Source organism: Mus pahari, chromosome 8 (assembly GCF_900095145.1).
Source record: "Mus pahari chromosome 8, PAHARI_EIJ_v1.1, whole genome shotgun sequence".
NCBI lineage: Eukaryota > Metazoa > Chordata > Mammalia > Rodentia > Muridae > Mus > Mus pahari.
The window spans coordinates 56048690-56072371 of NC_034597.1; the positions used below are offsets into that span (position 1 = coordinate 56048690).

The following is a 23682-nucleotide window of genomic DNA, read 5'->3' on the forward strand; positions in this document are numbered from 1 at the left end:
GGAGGGGAGGGGAAGAGAGGGGAGGGGAGGGGAGGGGAAAGAAGCAAAACAAAACAAAACACACAAAAAACCTGGGTTTGTAGCCAAGGTCTCCTAAGCCCAGATTCTGTCTAAAACACAGAGGCCAAGTTTTGGTCAGGAAAGAGAGTGGCACCTTCCAGGCAGAGACTGTCAAACTAGGTTAAAGGAAAGCAAGAGCCAGTACTACACTAGAGGGAGAGAACAGAGCACACAAGGTACTACTAGGTGGTACAAGGTTCACCTAGAGTATAAGGTCCTGGACTGCATCCTCAGCAACATCAACAGGGATGGACAGACGGACGGATGGACACACACACAGACAGAGCTAGGAAGGGAGCCACCAAGCCCTCATTTTCAGCAGCCTTTGCTCCCCCGTGAGTGAGAAGGTGACCATAAGTGGCAAGCCCCAAAGGCAAGTTTAGTGATGGTAAAATCCTATCCATTTTAGATGTGCCCAGTTTTAGAGAAGTTATCAGGTAAGATCGTGTGGCCACCTGAGACAGGATGGGACAGGGTAACGTTTCACTCAAATGCTCGTCATTCATTCACTCTCCCAACATCCCTTGTGTTCACCCATAGCACTGCATTCGGGCAGTTCTGTAGAACACAGCCCCTCCTTGACCCCAGCAGATATATAGAGAAATTCAATTCCTCACGCTTCTCTTTAAGATTACCAGTTCTGTGAATTCATTTCCAGCAAGATTATCAACAGAGCCTGAGCACTTGGTGACTCAGAGCCAAGCTGCAAACTGCAAGGACATTGCCTAGACCGCCAAGCCACCAACCAAAGCTGCATTTCCCAAGAGCCCCAGCAGATGGCTCTGCACGGATGCAGAGGGCAGCACTGCTGTGGAGCCTATCAGAGAAGCAGTGCGAATTCCACCAGACCTCAGACAGACAGTGTGAACCTGGTGGTTCCTCGGCTGAACGCTACACCACCGTGTTGTCTGCAGAACATGGAATCAATTACCAGCCAAACAACAAAACTCTGATTCCAAAACCAGGCAACAAGGAAAGCTGAAGTGAAGACAATGATGTGGGTCCACAGCAGACAGGATAAGCTCACGGGCGCCAAGTCACGGGCCTCCTTCTCCCCACGCCACCACTTGAGACAGTTCTCTACATTATCCTGGTTATCCTGGAGCTCACTATGTAGACCAGGCTGGCCTCTACTCACAGAGATCCTCCTGCCTCACCTCCCAACTGCTGGGATTAAAAGTATGTGCCACCACACCTGGCTCCCTCATTCTTTAAAAGACCTGAGTAGGCTAGACCAGAAAGCCGGGAATCAAATAGCAGACAAGCTCTGGACTGGATTCACAAGCAGGTTTGTGCGAAAGTTCGCTGAAGTCCACCCCTGAGATGACTGGCAAGAAGCCCAAGAGGGAAGGAAGATGGGGGAAGAGTTCTGATTCAGAAGCCACAGGGGGAGACTTCACCTTCGGCCCAGCACAGGGGAGGTGGGAGCAGGACTCTAGGTGCCCAATCACTAGACTGAAGCTCAGCACCCAACCATTGGGGGTTTCAGCAACAAAATCCTGACAAGAGACTCACTCATTCCTAAACGCACTGCACACAGCTCTGCACTGGTCTCTAGGAGTTTGCGAAAAGCATGGCAAATGTCAAAGACATTTAAGTTCCAAAAGGAACTTAAAAAAAAAATGCCCATTTTTGCTGACATTTTGTTTCAAATTACAACAGCACTCTCCCCCACCCCTCCCCACCCCCGGAGTGGCTGTTTCTTTACATTGTGCCAGGAAGGTAGATGATACCTTGTGTGACACTTTGGTAACTCAGAAGACTAGCTTTCAAGTTACTGCTTCAATTAAGAGGCTGACATTGACCAGAAGAAATGGTATACATACTGCCTGCCACAGAGATGTCCAACACACATCAAATGACCACGTGGATGAGCAAGTAGGTAAACAGAACCAGGCATCAGTCAGCTCTGCTACCACAGACATTCACCGTAACAGGCAGTGGTTAGGAATGATGAGGGAAGTCAAGAGTCCCCTTAGTATTTGCTCCAATTTAGATTTTTCTTCTTGCCACCCTGTTCAGGTAGGCCCTGAACTCAGTGTGTAGCCCATGCTGGCCTTTAACATGCAGTCTTCCTGCCTTCACCTATGTAGCCCAGGCTGGCTCTGAGCTTGCAGTTCTCCTGGCTCTACCTCTGGATGCTGGGACACAAGTGTATGTACCACACAATACCTGACTCCTAGTCTGGATGCTGGGATACAAGTGTATGTACCACAACACCTGACTCCTAGTCTTGCTTTCTAATGCAAAAGCATCTCTTGGCCTACATCAATCATGTTGGAGGAACTCTCAGGAACATTTGCTTGCTTCACACAGCACATTCCCAGATCAGCTGGCCTTCTGTCCACCATCCTTCAAAGAAGCCCGGACTCCTGTCACCCCCTTCTTCCCAGCACAGGCCAGTGGCCAGGACAGTAATCCAGACCTAGCACTTCACACCATTAAGTTCACACTGGCTCAGCCCAGCCTAAAACCCTCTAGCCTCTAACAATGCCTCGAGCATAGCACACTTCCGTAGCCAGCCTTGTCATCACACAGACACCAGACGGAAACAGCAGCTACTTCCTCTAACTTAAAGCAGACCACAGAGCTCAAGAATAAAGAGCATGAGGCCTGGGAAGCCGCATCTAATGCATCTAACATGTGAGCACCAACATCAAAGAGTGGGAGGCAGGGGAGTCGCCTACTCTGTGAACAAGTGGGCAGGGCCAAGAACAATCAAGGGGGTGGGAGTTGAGAGTAACACCGTGAACTCATTTTCATTCATAACTACAAGGCTAACATCCACAGAAACAGTGCCTGTTTTAACTGATGAGGCACGTCTATTTGGAGTTTTAAAAGCAGTGCTGATGAAGCCTGTGGAAACACTACTCAGGCAGCACAAGGCAGAGGCCAGCCTCCAGGGAAAGGACGCACAAAGACCGCGCTCAGCACGGAGAAACCGCTGAGACAGCTCACAAGTGGGGCTTGGCAGGCACTCCTGTCCCAGTCTGCTGAAGTGAGGCAGGACGAACAGGAACTCGGGACCAGCCGGATTACAAATGGCAAGTTCCAGTCCTAACACCAAACCTCTGCCTTCCACACAGCGCCACTGCCTAAAGCCACTGCGTCTTTAGACTGGCATGGCCTCTTCCAGCTTTCCTCACACTTTGCAGTTACTTTACAGTCCTAGTTTTATACGTGATATATTTATATTATTTACTCATAAGCAATCGTATGCCTTTCCAGGCAATCTACCTGGTACAAAAGAAAAGCATTAGATTATTTTGTGTTAAATGGTCTGATCTCGTGTAGTGAAGAGTGGCCATGAGAACTAAGGAGACCGTGTCTAAGGGACAGCTGGTAAATCACTATGCAGCCTGACTTTCCAACAATCCCTTCAAACATCTACAATCCTTGCTTATTACCCTCGTGAGTCCTGGCAGCTTTCAATCTTCCTGTGAAGCTCATTCCTGAATGGTAACGCCAATGGAGGGAAACCAGCAAACCACCCAGACACACTCTGGAGAAACGGTGAGGTTTGTCCCCACTGACGTGCCGTCTGGTTTACATGTGATATTTTTTGTTTGTTTGTTTGTTTGTTTGTTTTTTGTTTTTGTTTTTCGAGACAGGGTTTCTCTGTATAGCCCTGGCTGTCCTGGAACTCACTCTGTAGACCAGGCTGGCCTCGAACTCAGAAATCCACCTGCCTCTGCCTCCCAAGTGCTGGGATTAAAGGCTTGCGCCACCATGCCCGGCACATGTGATATTTTAAAGAACAGAGTGCAAAGAGATTAAGAAAATAAAGCATATTGCATCTCTGAGGAGTGAGCCTTTGTAATGGCCTCTTAGCTTCCAGAATGTCCCATGGAGAAAGCCAGGAAGTGACAAGGGAAGAAGGCTCCAGAGGCAGTTCCTGCCCAGCTCTCTCTTCTCTGTACTAACAGACCATGTAGGAAACGGTGTTAAAGGCAGTCTGTTGGCAAGGCATGCTATTCCCCAAACAGAAGTCTCCATGTTCAATCCCAGCACCAGCCAGGACAGCAGAGGACACTGGAAGCCAGCCTGGAATCACTAATGTTTTCCTGAACTTGCCAAGAAACAAAAGTGTCCCTTCCACGGCAGCTCAAGCCTTGAAACACCACAAGACACGCCGAGAGACTGGCGAGTGTCCTTAAAAGGCCATTCTACTAGTTTCTACAGTCTAAAATAAAGTTGACTAAATTTTTGGTGTGTCAAAAAAAAAAAAAAAGATTATCTAGAGCAGTGGTTCTCAGCCTTCCCAATCTGTGACCCTTTAATACAGTTCCTATGTTGCAGTGCCCCCCAAACCATAAAATTCCTTTCATTGCTACTTCATAACTGTAATTTTGCTACTGTTAGAAAAAAATCATAACGTAGGTATTTTTGGAGACAGAAGCTTGCCAAAGGGGCCAGAACCCATAGGCTAAGGACCACTGATCTAGAGGTCTCTGCTTCTGGGAGGGCTGCGGCCAAAATCAATCCCTACAAATGACAACTATAAAGTCTAGACAAACTTGAAAGACTCTTCAAAGAGATGCTGAAGAGATAGCTCAGTGGTTAAGAGCACTGGCTATTCTCTCAAAGTACCCAGATTCAATTCTCACCACCCACATGGCAGCTCACAACCATCTGCAATTCTAGTTCCAAAAGATCTCTCTCTTCTCTCCTCCCCCCCCCTCTCTCTCTCTCACACACACACACACACACACACACACACACACACAGAGGCAGGCAGAACACCAATGTACATAAAATACAAATAAATTACTTTAAAAACAAAACCTCTTCAAAAGAAAATGAATGACAGATGAAAGGGAGCTAAGACTTGGTCAGGGTCGAGGCTAAGAATGCTTTGCTCTGAGGTGAGGCCAGACTTGGCTCTAAAGGGCAGCTGAAGCACTGGGGAAAAACTCAGAGTCTTTCTGTCTTAAGTACCAGGAGATTTTGTGGGTCCCTGAAAGGAAAATATTAAGAAATAGAGAGAAGGGAGGGAGCTTGGTGTGTCGAGTATAAACTATCGACTTCAGCCCATTCCTACCCCAGGCTACCCTGAGCCCTGCTCTCACAGAACAGGCAAAAATAAACTCAACAAATACTGGGGCAACCATCTAACAACCAAAAACTCTCCCTTTGTGTCCCAGCCAATAAGCCATCACCCCTCCCCCCACGCACACACACAAAAATACCTGTACTTTCAAAAACAAATAAAAATTCCAGGAGAACTAAGCCATGGCCTGAGATAAACTACAGAAACCCAAACATGCCGAGAAAGCTCAGAAGCAGCTGGAGGAAACTGTAACTTACACACGGGGCAATGGTCGGAGAAGCCACCGCTGCACACCCAGGTGCAGTGGAGCAGCTGTACAGTGGTGTCCCCAAACTATCGGGGACTGGACACCCAACCCCTTAGCACGGGAATGCTCTTCTTTTTTAATTTCGTTGTAAAGATTTATTGGTTTTATTTTGTGTGTGCTTTGCCTGAATGTATGTTGGTGTACCATGTGTGTCCCCACTGCCTGCAGCAGTCAGAAGAGGGTGTGGGATGCCCGGGAACTAGAGTTATGGGTGGTTGTGATCCACCACATGGGTACTAGGAACAGAACACAGGTCTTCTGCAAGAGCAACAAGTGCTCTTGCTTGCTGAGCCATCTCTCCAGCCCTCCTCTGATTTGCATTAGGCATCTCTCCATCACCACCTCTCAGTCTCCCTACACTCATATGGAGGGCCTCTCAGTAGCCCGACAGCACTGCTCCTCTGCTCAATAGCTCTGAGATCCTTTTACAGAGTGTGAAACCAGCTCCACGGACAGTGGCCATGAAGGTCACCTTCACTCCACTGTGATGTAATGAATAAAGAGTGGAGATTTTAAAATGTAAGACCTACCCCATTTCCCCCCCCCTCCACTAAGATAACCCCTCTCCTCTCAAGTATCAATGTCTCATAGGAGTCCACAGCTGACAGATGTCAGCCTGTATGCCTGATGCCTGCCTGGACCCTGGGCTCAAATGGAGCACAAGGTACCCAGCATTCTCTACTGCTGCATGGATGCTCCTGGGTGGATCCATTAGCCAGGATGCTGCTGACTTGAATCATCTTCCCTGGAGGTATAGTCTACTAGACTGCCTGGGAAGCTAATTTCACAAAGGATGTGTTAACTATAGCACAAAGAATAGGCTGTGCTGGCATTAAGGAGGAAAACCTTTAGAGGAGGATTACAGACAAACCCTTGTTGGCGCTGACACCTGCCTTCACCAAGAGGGCCAGCAATTTCAACTGCTGCTCTAAATACTTGCTTCCCTTAAACAGAAAACACAGTCAAAATAGTGACTAGACTGAAATTTTCTAACTTGAAACTCTTTCCTTTTAAAAATAACTATAGGGCTGGTGAGATGGCTCAGTGGTTAAGAACGCCGACTGTTCTTCCAAAGGTCCTGAGTTCAAATCCCAGCAACCACATGGTGGCTCACAACCATCCGTAACGAAATCTGATGCCCTCTTCTGGAGTGTCTGAAGACAGCTACAGTGTACTTACATATAATAAATAAATATTAAAAAATAACTATAAAATATTGCATGCTATTACAGAAAGTTTGTTAGGCTGGGCAGTGGTGGCGCACGCCTTTAATCCCAGCACTTGGAAGACAGAGGCAGGCGGATTTCTGAGTTTGAGGCCAGCCTGGTCTACAGAGTGAGTTGCAAGACAGCCAGGGCTACACAGAGAAACCCTGTCTCGAAAAACCAACCAACCAACCAAACAAAAAGTATGTTAGAAGAGACAGTTTGCAGAATTTCTGGCACTTCCAGCTAAGTATCATATTACTGCAATGGGCTGCCCAGAAACCACAGGAACTACTCATTTCCCAACAGATTAAATAAAGGATTAGTTCTGGCAAGTTTGCTGGTGGATTTCAGTCATCGCTTACTGGAAGCAGGAAGTCAACGCTGCTCCACCATCCACTGTATGAACAAGTGTGTCTCTCACAAAATAGCATACTTTAAAACAACTCAACACCACCTATGCCTTAGTCACCATTCTACTGCTGTGAAAAGATATCATGACCAAGGCAACTGTTGTAAGAAAAAGTATTTAGCTGGGATCTTGTTAACAGTTTCAGAGGGTTAGTCCACTATCATGGTGGGGAGCACAGGTAGGCAGCAGGCGCAGTACTGAATAAGTACCTGCGAGCTATGCAGAGAGCAGAGATGGACCTGCTTTAGGCGTTTGAAACCTCAAAGCCCAACCCCAGTGATACATCTCCTCCAATAAGGCTTCACTCGTAATCCTCTCCAGTTTGCATACATGGGAAGGCACCGCCTATATGGGTTTATAAATAACTAGATAAATGTGCTATACCAGCATGCAAAAGGCCCTGGGCTCAATCCCCAGCACCAGGAGTGCATACATGCGCACACATGTACACGTGCACGCACACACAGAGGTACACGTACATTCACCTCTACTACAAGGAAGCAAAAATGATAAAAGCTAGAGGTGGCATTAAGTGTGGGGTACTATTCCGCACAGTAAAACACACTGCCCATTTTATTACCATGATGGGGACACCAATGTCTGGCCACAAAAGGTCCTCCGAGGGCAGCTTGGGAGAGTTCCACACCACCACTACCTTGTTCAGGTAGGGGAGGCCGTTGAGTCTCTCCAGGGAGTTCATGAGCACTTCCTCCCGCTCGTAGGTCAGCATCACAACTGTGAACTGCTCCCGCTGGACATTGCCTCCAAGCGCTGCCTGGAACTCCTTGCCAGAGCCCCCAGCCCCGCCACCAATGGGCCGAAATCCAGTCCCCGAACCCAGGAATTTGGCCTCAGAGGGCAACACAGGATCAAAGGGTGTGTGGGGGAAAAGATGGAAGGGTCCCGGGGCAGAGTTCCAGCCACGGTAACAGTCTGTGACAGTCAGAGTGAAATTGCGGAGGTATTTAGGTGAGGCATAGGGCGGTTCTGTCTCTACCGGCCCCAGGTCCAGGTCCCCATTGTCAGCCATGTTGGGGTCAGTTCCAGCTGCTTTGCCTGAACGATGGGGGATCTCAGCCGCTACCTCTTCCCGGATGGGAGCAGCTGGGATCTGAATTCGAGTCCTAATCATGGCCAGCACGGTATTAAAAATACTGTCTGCAGTGGAGAAGTAGGTCTCCCAGAGAAAGCGGCCTTGCCGCCTCATGGCCAACAGATCACTGTCTGAAAGACTTCGTAACAGGAAGTGGACCTCTGTGACACGAGGCTTGGGCACCACCAGGGCAGCCTCGTTCCACTGCAGCATGTCATGGTACGGGAGCTGCACCTGCTCGCCGAGCACCACCGGCACAGCCCCCACCTCCAGGGCCTCGAAGAGCCGAGTTGCACACCCAGATGAAATGAGCAGGCGTGGGTCCCCGGGAGTGATGATGAGGGCGAAGGTGGAGAGCTTCAGTAACTCCAGACGGTCTTCCCGCTCCCCACACAGTGCCCACTCAGTCGGCAGGCTGGGCTTCGGCTGGTTTTTGCAAGTGAATTCTACCAGCACCTGATCCAGCTTGCTGTCCTGTACAGCCTTTAGGGTGGCAATGATCCGATCGTCATAGTCGGCCGGAGGGTCGCCCTCCATTTCTTCCTCGAAGGAACGGGCCTCCTGAAGGCTAGATCTCAGAGACTCGATCTTCTCGCCCTGGAAAGTGAAGAGATATTTCCGCTTCACTGGCACCTGCGGTGGGATTTCCATGAAGTTGGGTTCCGACATGGCATGGACAAGGGGTGACACGACCAAGTCAAAGCCAGCTCTGTACTGGGCAGCATAGAAGGTGGACTGGGCCACCATGGCCCTGCCTGTACTGACATTGTACAGTAGATTCTGTGTGTCTGACTTCCGGGACAGGTTGATGATGACATGGTTGTGCCCATCTGTCCTCCAGTGTGGCAGAGAAAACAGCTGCTTTTCCAGGTCGGCAGGCCGCAGCACAGTGGGCTCTTGCATTTCTCCCACTAACACCACATACAGGCAGGCGATGGCCGCATTTTCTGTAACATAAACGTTGGCTCTCACTGAAGCCTGAAAAGCCTGCTTGACCAAAGGGTCCAGGTAACTCCCAAAGGCCAACTGGTCACTGTCATAGACGTAGACGGGAAAGCCAGACGTCAGAGGACAACGAGAGTAATCAAAGCAGTTGTGAAGGCGGCAACCCCGAGTGACCTTGGGGGGTGGAAGGCCGACGTCGTCCTTCTCGGGGAGCAGTCGGATGGGCAGGGACAGTTTGGGCTGGTTCTGGGCCATCAGCTCCTTGTAGGAGTGCTCGGTCTGGCTAATGACATTCTTGAGCTGCAGCAGGTCCTGCTTGGCGTTCTCTATGCTCTTCTTACAGGCTTCAATCTTGAGGTTCAGCTTGGCAATCTCGCTGTTCAGCTCCTGCCGCTTGGCTTCCAACTGTAGAAGCTCTTCGCTCACAGACTCCCGAATCCGACAGAGATCGAGAACATGCTTCACCTCGCAGAGCTCACTGCCAGCTCGAGGGCCGAAGATGCGCTTGCCAGCCTCATCTGCCTCATCCAGAGTGGTGAGGTAATAGTGAGCAATGAGGGGGAAGAAGACGAGGATGATGAACAGCGTGAAACTCAGCCATGTCAGCCGGATGCGGTTGGACCAGCGCAGCATACAGGTCTGACCACCGTTCCCCACTCCCCCATTCCGCAACATGGTATAGCCTGTCATGAGTTCGCTGTGCCTCTTGCCCACTCTGATCACGTCGGATCGCTCGCCATAACCATGAGTCTGACAAAACCCAACCTTTCTTCACACGCAAGTTTCTGGAAGGATCAGTGTTCTCCCTGCACAAGGCACCAAGTAAAATGGAAATTTCATCTTCCTCACCGTGATTCAGGTTTCTAACCCTCGTCAGGCAAATCTGAAGTATCAGCTGTCGTCATCAAGTAGAAGAAGGTACCACATTGCTGATGGGATGAAAAGGAAGAGACCCATGGTGCTAAAAGCCAGGGGAAGAGCCCTGGACTCAGAGGGACCATTTTAACGGCCATAGCTTTTCTTCCTTGGCTTTGCCGGCCAGCCAATATGCATAGCTTCTATTCAAGTTATGCAGTGGCTGGTAAAAACAGCTGGCAGTCTGAAATGCCAGCCCCGTCCTCCATGTCACTACCAACAGTCAGGCCTGCAAAAGAAGGAGAGTCTGGTCAGTTTCGAGAAGCTTCCGTTCAAAGCGCCACTGCCTCCCCTACCCAGCACAGTTGGGTCTACCTGAGAGCTGGGCACCACATGAGGTGAAGAGAGGCAACACGCACCAACCCTCTGTCCTCCCGAACTTCAAAGTCTCCTTTTGAACTACTAAGCCAAAAAAAAAAAAAAAAAAACTCCAAGAAGCCCAATTTGTTAAATTTAGAGTTGAAAAGAGTTAGGAGAACTCTTTTGAACTTCACCCAAGAGTAGATAAAAGGTATTTTCCAGCTTGCCTCTATTTATCTTCCATTAGCAGACATCAGGCACTCCTTCTTAAAATAGAAACAGTAACTTGGTCTTTCAGAGAAGACTATACTTAGAAATGAAAGGCATCGTCCTGTATCCTTCAGAGACAGAACTGCGGCCCGCCTTTATCCTCAGTGACCTAATCTTGTAAAGTGGATATAAGTGCGTGCAGACAACAAGGTATTATTATTTATTGTGCTATGAAAATAAGCAGAGGACGTGAGGTACCGAGACACAGGTCCAACACAGCTTCCCAGTCCTGCTCCCTCACCAAACTCTACAATCCCAACATAGGGAAGAGTCCTACCTATATTCCCCTCAAACCAGACCGAGCTACAAGTCATACATACATACATACATACATACTTACATAGAGTCCATACTAATCTATGCCCACAAGATACTCCAATTTCATTCTTTCACATCTTCACACACACAAAATACATTCACAGTTAGGTAGGGTGACAGACACAGCCATTCTAACTGGCTCTCAGGAGGCCCAGGCAAGAAAGTCTTGAGTTCAAGGCCAGCCAGTATTACACAACAAGATGCACCTCAAAAAATTAAACAAGTGTGTGTGTGTGTGTGTGTGTGTGTGNGAGAGAGAGAGAGAGAGAGAGAGAGAGAGAGAGAGAGAGAGAGAATCTACATGTATTTTTGACAGTCTAGCATATGTCAAAAAAAAAATTGTAGCATGGTAAAACCTTGACCTCATCAAACTTTACTGAGTCTGAGACAAGATATAAAACAGCTGAGGAGAGCTTGTCCATCTTGCACAAATCTTCAAATCAACACCAGCAGGGAGAAGGGGGAGAGGAAGACAGAAACCACTTGCAGGAGCACTCCCACAACAAAAACTGTCTCACAAAGGCTCAGCCACTCCCAGCCCCCATCTTTGCTCCAGATGTGCAGCTGTTAAAGTCTCCTAAGGTCTCTTCTGTCCTAGAGTAAAACCAAAAGCGGACGGCACTTTTACCAAGGGTGAAGGAGAGCAAGTGATCAGGGTGACAGAAAGCAGAACAAACTTGTCCTTGAAATACTAAATGTGGATAATCTACATTTGTTAAATAGAGGTGCAGCAGTTCAGAGTTCTTACAGTTCAGAGTCCTCTTGTAGAGGACTCAAGTTTCCTTCCTAGCACTCATGGGGTGGCTCCTACAGCAACCTGACACAAACCTATTGCAAAGCCTCTGGCCTCCACAGACTTGTGTGCACAGACACACACACACACACACACACACAATAAAAATAAGTTAGGGCCGGGAGTGGTAGTAGCTTTAATCCCAGAATTTCTGAGGCAAAGGGAAAGCAGGTCTCTATGAGTCTGAAACCACCACGGTCTACATAGTGAGTTTTAGGCTAATTAGAGTTATGTGTAAGACCCTGCCTCAAAAAATCAAAATAAATCTTCAAACTCAGATACAAAACTTCTATCCAAACACGCCACATCAAGACCTGCATTTCATCCTTTGTTGGATTGTTTTGAGACAGGGTCTCACTATGTAACCCTGGCTGTCTGGACTCACTGTGTAGACCAGGCTGGCCTAAAACTCAGAGATCCACCTGCCTCTGTCTCCCGGGTGCTGGAATTAAAGGCATGCCACTGCCTGGTTCACGACTCACATTTCTAAAGCATCCATATTATCCTTTTATTCAAATGTTTGTGCTTCTACCATCGCAAGGAGTAAATAAAAAACAGAACAGAGGGAAGAAGACAGACTCCAGGCCAAGAAGCTGGGGCCTTCCCACTCACCCTACCTGGCAGTGCTCTTCCTTTCTCTGGCTTATGTAGTAGCATTATGCTTCAACACAGGACTTCTTGAATTAGTGGACACCAGAGCTTTTTCTCCTGGTCTAAATAAAGAGAAAACAGAAAGTGACGATTTGGAAAGTGCTCACTATGGAAGGTGCTGCTAAGGACTTTAACTAGTCTTTCTGAGAAGGCTTCCCTTGCAGTCACAGAGCATACTACCCAGCAGAACTATCTGGAGTCAGCAGGTACTACAGACAAGCACAAGGACCATGGGAATTTTTTTCACAGGCAAACTACTTGGCAGTTGTTGCTTGCTGGTGGGCTTCAGAGTGTAAAACAGGATGCTATAAGATGCAGGCAGTGTACGCAGGCTTGAGAAGTACACAGGAGCTCTTTGTAGGTGAGGTGATCTATAACTAGGATGGAGCTCGGGATAAACAGGAGGCAGGTGAGGAGCATCTGGAGCATCAGCGTGAGCCAGGTGTGTGGGCACGCCTGAAATCCCACACGGAGGAAGCAAGGGCAGGAGGAGCGTGGGGCGTGCACTTAGGCAACAGTATTCCCAGTGCACCCAACATACAAGCAGAGTCGACAACAGAAATAAATGTTCTAATGGAAACCAGCACTGATTCTAAAGAATTTCATCTGACTAAGTTCTATCTCATTCACCAACACAAGCCAGAGAGCAACCAATGGCCATTAGTGTGGCTCTGGCCTCCTAAACAGCTTCTTACAGTTTGCAAGCATAAAAAGAAAGAGAAACCCTCAAACTCTCTTCCATAAGTCTCCCATCTAGAAATAAATGGCCCCACAATGCTTACACAAAGTGATCTTGTGTGGTTTTCAGGGCAAGTGCACTGTGCACTTTGTAACCCGCACCAGCCACAGCATTAGTGCCCGCCGCCTGCCCTGCCCCTGCCTACAAGGCATCCTTCACACTGCAAACCTGAGGCAGCCCCTCTTCCCCCAGGCCCTTGTGTGCTTTCTCGATGCACTGCCCCCCACCGCTCATACAAACCGAGCAGCATGGCTGCCTTTCAGTTCACCCACTCCAGTTCTGTACTACAGCATACTAGCTGCTCTGTCTGGAATAGTCACTTTTCCTGCTTCACTCTCAGGCTGCAGGTCCAGTTTCTTGTTTTGTTTTATTTTGTTTTTAGTGAGACAGGGTTTCTCAGTGTAGCCCTGGCTGTCCTGGAACTCACTGTAGACCAGGCTGGCCTTAAACTCAAAGATCCCCCTGCTACCTCCCCCCCACCCCAGCTCAGGCTCTAATGCTCTCAGTTTAGAGTTGTCTTCTGTAGTCCCTGACCCTTCCTGACTTTCTGGTATTAACCTACTGACTTTCTTCTGTTTCTTCTTCCTCTTTTTCCTTCCCCCTTTCCTCTCCCTCTTCCTCCCTCCCTCCCCACTCCCTTGCCTTCGCTTTTCTTTCTCTCCCACTTTCCACACTAAACCCTATTCCCTGAGAGCAGGACCCTTTCGCTCCAGTCTTGTTCTGCCATCACTGTGTCTGCTGCGAGTTAATAATGAGTGAGTTGTGTCACTGATGGCCACCCCAGTCTCTTCCCTTGGTTTTATGGTAGGACATTTTTAGTACCCACCCACGCCTTTGACTCATGTTCCTTTTTTTGTCTTGGGGACATCCAGTCTTCCTCCTACTTCATACTTAAAAAGGACTCTGAAAGGCTCTCCACATCATGCTAATGAATCCATCTGCTTCCATGATGTCAAGCACCACCTATGCTCAGATCTTCTAGAAGCTACCTTCAACACTCACCTGGCTGCTCTGCACCACAGTGAGGTCCTCCTGGCTCCGGACAGACCTGCCTCTCCTGAGGTGCACTAGTCACTTCAAGGAATTCGTTTTCCAAATAACTTGTAGTTCTACCCATGACTCCACATTCCTCCAGCCAGAAACAATGTGCTATACTCAGGAAAGAGACCTCAGAGCAGCCAGGCCTGGATGGAGCCCCACTCTCAGGTGCTCATTCTATCATCAGAAAAGCAACGGTATCTTTGCTTGGAAGCATTATAAAACTCAGAGACTGCATGTAAGCATACACTTTTGAATATATCATTATAAAAAGTTACAGACTGGCTACAAGCCCCAGTTATTTTTCAATCTCCAGCTCCTACATCTGTGTGTGGTCTCATGCCAAATCATGCCATTTTTATTGTGATCATAATCACAATAATATACTTGTAATAATGGTTAAGAATTTTAACACTTACTCCTTTTAAATTAATATTCTGCCTTCACCCTAGTCCTAGCGCCCACAACAATACTACTACTTAATTCCAGATTCTCTACCAACTTACCCTATGTATTACTGAAATCGGTATGTGCTCCAGCATGAATATCTCACTGGCCCATCCTTCAGGTCTGCAAGCCACTCTTCTACTACACACAGTCTACTGATGACTGCAGCCCACCTCATTTCTCCCTACCTTTCTGTCTCATTTAGAAAGAATTAATCTGTAAACCTGGAATGATGACAAATGCCTGCTAGAGAGGCAGAGGCATGAGGACCACTTGAGTTAGGAGTTCAAGACCAACATGGACAATGTATGGAGACTCATATTTTAAAAAAATGAAAAATAAAATAATTAAAATTTTAATATGATAATACCAATAAGTAAACCACCTGTGGTCTTCATTTCCATCAGGCTATCATCCACTACAAATGTAACCCAGCCAAGGGGCATTGGTCAAAGCCAGCACTATGCTTTTTGAATCTTCAACCTCAAAAACCATGAGCAAGCTCAAGTCATGCAAAATTTCAGGAGGATGAGGACGGACCTCGTAAAGTCCACCTCTTGTTGAAGGGCTTGCGCAACTGAAAGCTGCTAGCATAGAGATCGGGAAAATGGTCTTGCTAAGTTGCCCATGCTCTGGTGGATGGCCCTATACCCATGCACAGGACAGCACTGTCTGGACTCTGGGTTATAAAGAGAGGGCATGAAGCTGGAAGGAGGATGTGGCAGAGAGTTGGATGGGTAGTGGGGGGCTGAGAAGATCAAAAACTGTCCATATGTATGAAATTACCAATGAATAACAAACTGAGCCAGAGAAGCCTCCTTATTTTCTACATTATATAACCTCAAGTGTTTTATAACAATATAAGACAGACAGACCAATAGTGTATCATGAGTAATCTAGAGATGCCTTAAACACAGGGGTTCTTCTCTATCTGTGGATCGCTAAACCTTTGAGGGGTTAAACAACCCTCTCACGGGGTCACCTAAGATCTTTGGAAAACATGGATATTTAAATTACGATTTGTAACAGTTGTAAAACTACAGTTATAAAGTAGTAAATGAAAATGATTGTATGGTTGGGGGTCACTACAACATGTATTAAAGTTCTTCATAACAGGAAGTACAAACACTACCATTTTACATAAGAAACTTGAGTATCTGCAGGTTTTATAATCAACAGAACCTAACATAGTCCCTCTCTCATACTAAGGAGAACTATATTTTAATCTGTCTTCTCTAAAGGTTACCCGTAAAATACCAAGCATAACGTTGGCTTAACCAACCAAAGGTTTAGTGGTATTTCTGATGGCTCCCTCCACTCAGAGCACGGCATGGTAACCTGCACCAGGCACATGGATCCACATTCATTCGCCTTAGCTCATGGTTCTCAACAGGCTCTGGCTGGTTTAGGTTTGCTCCTGTCCTTGCCCATTTCTTTGCTTACAATATCCTGCTCCTCTCTGTGCTTCCTTCATTCCTTCTGGTCAGTTTTTCCCTTCATACACAATTTTCCTTCTCCACACTCAATCAGACACTGGGATCAAATTGCCTTACACATACGGATATCCTGGAACGCTCTCGGTACACCAGGCTGGCCTCCAACTCAGAGATCCACCTGCCTCTGCTTCTGAGAGCTGTGCTTAAAGGCGTGTGCTACCACGCAGGGCTCCAATCTTACTTTTTAAGAGAAGGTCTCTTAGAACCCTGGAGCTTACCATTAAGCCATACTTACTGGCTGGCCTCAAGGATGCTCGCACCTCTGCCTGCCCAGCACAGATGCATGCCACTGCATGTGGAGTTTAGGAGGGCTGGGAAGCAAACACAGATCCTCCTGTTTGTGTGGAAAGCACTTTACCCACTGAACAAGCTCCCCAGGCCCACGCTCTGCTGTTTGAAAAAATCAGTTTACTTGTAGGGTTTTTATTTGAAGAGCCACTGAACTTTCTGAAACTTAGGACTCATGTCGCTAACCTGGAAGTTTATTAATTGCAGTCTCTGGATATAGTCCGCCTCCATCTCCCCTTGGGTCTATACTTGGTGCCTGTCAGAGCCCATTCCAGCCTCCAAACCTTCTCATCTCCTTCACAATTTTCACTTTGCCCTTTGTGCTGCCTTCTGGCAATTTCTTCATATCTGTCTAATTTAAGAGTTGGGAAACTCAGCAAAGACAACTAATAGTTTAGTATGCATGGAGGTCACAAAAAAATATCTGCAGCATATTTCAGTCTTTTAAAAGGGGGAAAGAGCTGGAGAAACGTCTCAGTAGCTAAGAACATTTGTTGCTCTTGCAGTAGACCCAGGTTCAGTTCCCAGCACCCACATGGTGGCTTGGAACCCAGTTCCGAGGGATCTGATGCCCTCTTTTAACTTCTATGACTCCAGGCATGCATGTGGTACACACATAAACACATATAGGCAAAGTATTCATATACATAAAGTAAAACGAATCTTTAAAACATTTAAAACAACACTTTTAAAATGTTGTTCATTCTTAGACTGAAAACTATAAAAAGCAAGACATTCACTGGGCACAGTGACATATACCTTTAATCCCAGCAGCACCTGGGAGACAGGGGAAGGTGGACCTCTGTGAGTTAAATAAAGGCCAGCCTGGTCTACACAGTAAGACCCCCCCACACACACACACACACACATTCATATCCTCTCTCTCTCTCTCTCTCTCTCTCTCTCCTCCTCCTCCTCCTCTTCCTCCTTTCTTCTTCTTTCTTTTCTTTTCTTCTTTTTCTTCTTCTCCTCCTCCTTCTCCTTCTCCTCCTCTCCCCCTCCCCCCTCCCTCTCCCCTTCATGTGTGCAAGCCAGAAGCCAGATGCAGCCCACAGGCATGACTGTCAGTTCTCTCCCCTGACTATCACCACTCACCCAGCACTGGCCTTTAATTCTGACAACTATTCCGAGTCTCCAGGAGCCCCAGAAGGTCCAGAAGACAAGTATCTACTCCTTGTCTTCCCTGGCTCACCTTACTGCAGCTGCTGATTCTTGCTTATCGGATGGCAGATTGCTTCCTTTGTAATCCTGTATCAGTCACTCTTTGGGGTTGTTTATTTCTGAGAAACCTATGGGCACCCATCTAGAACTGTCTGTTGGACAGATAGCCCTCTTTATTATCGGCCTTCTGTTTCATGTCAGTTTCTCAACCTAGAGATTCTCGACACCACACAGCAATGATAAATGTGAACACAGAATCCACAGACAGGAAAACCACAGCCATGCTTTCTTGGTGGTCATTTCCTCCTCCTGACAACCCACAGGCCAGGGTAAGAGAGGCATCTGTGTGCTTGTGGTAGAAGCTCTCTGTAACCTACTGCTTCCTTGAAGATCTAGACTCTCAACATGGTGTCCCAATCCTACTGCTCACAAACTCCAGGGCTTTTCCTCATCTTTAAGAAAATACAAACAACCACAAGTCACTGACACTGACCGCCCCCTCGGGTGAGGTCACCCCAGCCTACTGACCAGACCCTTAGACTCTTAGCCCCTGCTTCCTGCCCGCCACTTGTCTGCTTTAAAGAGAAGTTACCTCTCTCTTGACCACATCATATAGATTCTGAAGGGGAAACACAAACGTTGTTTTGCCAAAGGCAGAGGCTTACCTACGCAGACATGCTTACAAAACTAGGACACCGTATGTTCTCTTTTGCGACCTGATTTTTCTTTTCACTTCTATTAAGAGCTGTTAAGTCAGACATGGTAGCACATGCCTGTGATTCGGAAGCAGTAGAATCAAGACTTCAAGGTCAGGGCTGAAGTCACAGCTTAGCGAAGGACCCAAGTTTGGTTCCCAAGTCAGCGGCCCACAATGGGCTATATAACTCTAGGACCAGAGGATCCAAATGTCCTCTTCTTGGATTCTGAAGGCACTGTATTCACAGGCACACAGAGACACACACATACGCACACAATTCTAAAAAGTAATAAAAAATAAACTTTAAAAATAGTTCAAGGTTGGCTGGAGAGATGGCTCATTGGTTAAGAGTACTGACTGCTCTTCCGAAGGTCCTGAGTTCAATTCCCAGCAACCACGTGGTGGCTCACAACCATCCGTAATGAGTTCTGATGCATACTTCTGGTATGTCTGAAGAAAGCAAGAGTGTACTCATACATAAAATAATCAATCTTTTTTTTTTTTNAACTCACTTTGTAGACCAGGCTGGCCTCGAACTCAGAAATCCGCCTGCCTCTGCCTCCCGAGTGCTGGGATTAAAGGTGTGCGCCACCACGCCCGGCTCAAAATAATCAATCTTAAAAGAAAAAAAAAAATTCAAGGTCACCCTTAGCTACACAGCCAGTTAAGCTCAGCCAGAGTTTAAAAAAATAAAATAAAGCCCTGTTCTCCTACCCTGAGACATCCTACCACAAAGGCACTAGCAGTTAAAACACCGCCCCCACACAGGCATTAGTAGTTGAATACCGCCCATATGAAAAGGTCTTGCACTAGTGTGGCCCTTCTGTGTGCTAGGTAAGCACCAGGCAGATGCTTCTCGTTCCCATAACAACCAAGGCCTTCCTGAGCATTTCTGCATAGAGCCAGCGCATGTTTCCATGTGCAGCTGCTCAGTTAGAAAGAATGTCTTGCTATTATCTAAATCATTGTTTACTAGGAAGAGGATCATACGTTTCCGAGGAACAGAATCAAGGCTTCCACTTACCAGCACTCACTGGTAATGGTGACAGGCGGGCAGAACTCAGTTACCTCTTAGCTCACCACATCTCCTATCAGCTGTCTGGTCAAAGCTAGAAGACCAGGACTGGGCAAAGAGGAAGGGACCCAGAGCAATCTGTCCTTCAGACTAAGTGGAAGAGTAGGGACGAATTCTCTCTCTCTTCTCCCAGAGAATGATAGGGAAACATACTCTGCCACTAGATGAGCCACACCAAGCAGGTATAAAGAAGAACTCCATATACAGCCACTTTAAACCTTACAGATTCCGTCAGGTTTCCCGACTACAAAAGACAATGGCCAAATCCCTAGACTCCCATTGTACTCAAGTTAGAATTATTTAGTTCAAATCTTAGGTCATTACTTCAACAGGTTCTTCAACCCAATCAGAAACCCTTTAGAGAAACTGAATTTTTTTCCTCTCTAGTTTTTAAATCTCCCTCAGAGATAAGGCAGCTACTACTGAAATACTCATCAAACTCTCGGCTGACTTTGTCATCTCTAGGCAGTTTTGACATTTACAGCCTGTTCCCCTGTCACCTCTTTCCCTGTCATCTATTCCTACCCACTTGTCACTTCCTACTTCCTCCTCCATCACCTCACCCATCACATCATCTCCTTTTCTTTGTCTTCATCTTCCCTTTGTCTCGTTTCTGTCACTTCCATCACCTCCTCCTCTGTCGCCTCCTTCTTTCCTCTACCACCTCTTCTCCCCCCCCTCTCTCTCTCTCACACACACACACACACACACACACACACAGAGCCCTGTCACCTCCTCTGTAGCTATCCTCTCCTCTAGCATTCCTTAGCATTCAGCCAGCTCCTGAATTGGCAGGAATATTATTCTGCTCTATGAGGACCTTGCTCTTAAGAGTTTATTGATGCTGGGCATGGTGGCACAAGCCTTTAATCCCAGCACTTGGGAGGCAGAGGCAGGCAGATTTCTGAGTTCACGGCCAGCCTGGTCTACAGAGTAAGTTCCAGGACAGCCAAGGCTACACAGAGAAACCCTGTCTCAAAAAACAAAAACAAAACAAAGAGTTTATTGATATATTCCTATCACAACCATTCTACTTTACTTTTCTTCTTTTAAGAGTCGAAGCTGGGCATGGGGTTCATGCCTTTAGTCCCAGCACTTGAGAAGCAGAAGTAGGCGAATGTTTGTGAATCCAAGGCCAGCCTGGTCTACAGAGCAAGTTCTAGGACAGCCAGAACCAGAGCTACACAGAGGAACCCTGTCTCGAAAAACAAAAAAAGAATAAAGCTCTTGTCTACTAGGAAACTTTGGGACATCTGTTTACTTAGATCTGTTTAGTGTCTTTCAACAGTTATGTCCTAGAAAGCTGGGGAGGGTGAGGAGAGAACAAAGAGGACATGGAGGAAATGATTGCAAGACACTCACCAGATGTGCCTGTTCACCTGGGTTGCCTGCCTTTCCAGGGGTTGCCAAGTGAAACCTTACATGTGCTTAATATGGCTCTCAATAAATGTGAGCCAACCCTTCCTAAGTGCTCGTGTGTGCCAGGTTAAGTCTATACACCCCTCAATATACCACCTTAATCATCCAATAGCTACACAGATCGATGTGTTAAACTGTCTGTGACGCTCATCTAAGGCAGAGGGTCCCATGTCCCATAGGCATACACACAAGATGATGTCTACACCCTCCAGGACTGTGCTTATGCACTATATCCACACTGATTAGAGCCACGACTCTCTTCAGATTTATAGTGTTTCTTTACTAAAAGAGAAAATGATAGACCAGTGTATCTTTATCTGTGCACCCAAGACCTACCTACATATCCACACATACAGTACTATTTTCTTTTTCTCATTTCAGCCAAAACTGCCTCATTGAGCAGGAGAATTCTATCAAAACCCAACACTGGTTCTCTACACATCGTGACCATAGCTATGAGACCTAACTTTTTTATTTTATTTTATTTTTTTTTATTTGTTTTGAAGGCTGGTGGCAAGTGAATCAATGTAATTAAAACAACTAAGGAAGCCAACTCTGCACCTAGATTGAAGCAGAAAGCCAGCACCAACAGTGCACCCACAGTTCCTTCACCTCTGCGGCGCCAGGCACAGTGCGCTCCAGACAACACAGCTCACACTAACAATCGTTTCAGAGGCCACTTGGGGGCTCCCGTTATTTCTGCTTTACAGACAAAGATGTGGTAAATCATGGAGGTTAGGAAAGTTGTTTAAGACAATATAGCAAAAAAATTGCTGAGCCAGACACAAGCCAGTATCTGTGGGACCTGCACCCGCACAGCTTCTCACTCGCCTACTGTCTCTTGGCAAGAAATACTCTGTTGCTATTTCTTTTACTTGGTAAGTATGTATCGTTTTTGTAATTAAAAACAAACAAAAAACTAGGCCTGGCAGTGCACTCCAGTAGTCCTAGCACTCAGGAGGTGCAAGCAAAGGACAGCCTTGGAGGCCAGCCTGAGCGCTACAACAAACAAGAGGGAAGAGAAGGTGGAGAGACAGGTAAATATTTTGTTGCAGGCTTTTAAAGTATATCATGCTTGACAGTCCAGTAAATAATGTGATGATTATCTATCTGAGGGAGGGGGTACAGATTTCTATGACTAACCAGAATAAAAAAAGTCCCAGATGAATTTAAAAAGAAAAATTGTCACAAATGAACCATAAGAAAAGGAAAACATGCCTGTCACCTTAGCTCAAGTTAAACATGGCTACTTTTCTAGGAATCCAAGCAAACGCACAGCAGCACACCCACAGAAGTTAAACACACAGCAGGGCTACCTGTGAATCAAAGGACTGTGTGTTGGGGGGTGATCAAAAGGCTCTGGTCTTATCTAACCAGAGTTTAAAAGGGAAAAACATTAAAAATGGTGAAAGAATAAAGACAAGAAGTTACTAATCGAAAGGGCCGAGGGGAAGTCAGCAAGGACGGTCCAGCCAAACAAACTTCCCACCAGTGAATCAGCAAGGAACTGACCAATATCTAGTACTAATCAGAATCTGGTCCCATGCCTTTTTGGAATTGGCAAGCTGAGACTGTCCTGAACCCCCAACTCCACTCCCAGAAAGCCTTAAGAATCCTGAGTAGGAAGAAACTGACCTGCAAGAATGCTCAGACACTAAGGCGAAGTTCAGAACACGGTGGGCCACACAGGCAGCAGGTACGGTAGGTGTTAGTTACCTGTGCGTGGTGATGGAACTCCTAACTTTTCCTATCTTTGACTTAACAATTTCACTTTCTATGCCTAAATTCTAGGTGATAAAGACCTATACACAAGACTGCCTCAGCATTCATTCTACAATGTATACAATAAAACACCCAAAAAGTTGAGTACAGCTAAATGTAGATATGATGTTACTTCTATGGACATTTAGTCCGCACACAGCAGTCTTCTCAATAATTTTAAGATGGAACACGGTTACAATGCTATATTAGTGGTAAAATAAAATTCAAAACCATGTATTTGAATGGAAAAATACACAGATGCAAAACACCAACTGTGGCTCTTTTATATTACAAAGTTATGCAGAATTTTTGCTTTCTTCCTATTTCCCTCCCTCTTCCCCCTCCCCCCCCAAAGTCCCAGCATTTGAGAGGCAGAGCAGGTGCACCTCTATGAGTCTGGGGCCAGCCTGGTCTACATAGTGTATTCCAGGGCAACTAAAGTTATACAATAAGACCTTGCCCCAACCCCCACAAAAATATAAATAAATAAAGTAAATAAATAAATGGGTTTTGTTTTTGAAAATGCCATGTGAAGCAGGTTAGCCCCAAACTTGTGACAATCCTCCTGCCTCTGCCTTTATCTCCCGAATGGTGGAATCATAGACCTCTTATGTCTTTTTCCCCAAGCACATTTCTGAAAGTGAGAGAGACCTGTGGGAAGGAAGCAGTTTAATAAGATCTCCAGGTGTACTTCTGTGGTATGACAGAGACTTAATTGACCCGTCTAAGGCTTCCATTTCTCAAGAACACGGGACTTTTCCTTTCTTCTGTGGCCCACATAATGGCTACCATTAGTACCCTGGTGCTGACTCTCGGTGAGACACAGAGCTGAAGCAAAAGCTGGCTCACCCGTTTGTAAACCAGCTTGTGACTCTTGAGAGCAGAATTCTGCCCTTGCTTTATCACCGGCATCTTCTGACTCACCAGCCCTTCAATGCCTCCTCCTGACTCCTCAGCTCTTGGCACCTTTTGGGTTTGGGGGCAGAATCTATGTAACCCAGGCTAACCTCAAACTCCTGATGACCCAGGGATCACAGTCACCACACCCTTCTTAACCCTTTTTAACTCCTAAAGGGAACAGCTGGAGTAGCTGGCCTCAGAGTTCCTCTGGACACTGGGAACTGACTGACAAGCACCTCGCCCATGAAATGCCCAGATGGTCACATGGTTTGGTTTGGTTTTTTTTATTGGAAGAACAGAAGCCACTGTGTCGCGAAGACGGCAAGGCTGCAGACCTCCTTC

At 46.8% G+C, this 23682-nt stretch overlaps 1 protein-coding gene across 4 annotated transcripts in view; it reads right to left on the reverse strand.

The window, feature by feature from the left end:
• Extl3 (exostosin like glycosyltransferase 3) overlaps positions 1 to 23682 on the reverse strand; it is an 89839-nt gene that overhangs the window by 15133 nt on the left and 51024 nt on the right. For 3 of the 4 annotated variants that reach the window (XM_021203256.2, XM_029541543.1, XM_029541542.1), the window contains 2 exons: positions 12286 to 12381; positions 7615 to 10216 (listed from right to left, as the gene is read on the reverse strand). In XM_021203256.2, coding sequence (XP_021058915.1) covers positions 7615 to 9762 — 2148 coding nt within the window. In that variant the 5' untranslated portion in view covers positions 9763 to 10216; positions 12286 to 12381. The remainder of the gene's footprint in view (positions 1 to 7614; positions 10217 to 12285; positions 12382 to 23682) is intronic. The other variant, XM_029541544.1, reaches the window with a different exon arrangement.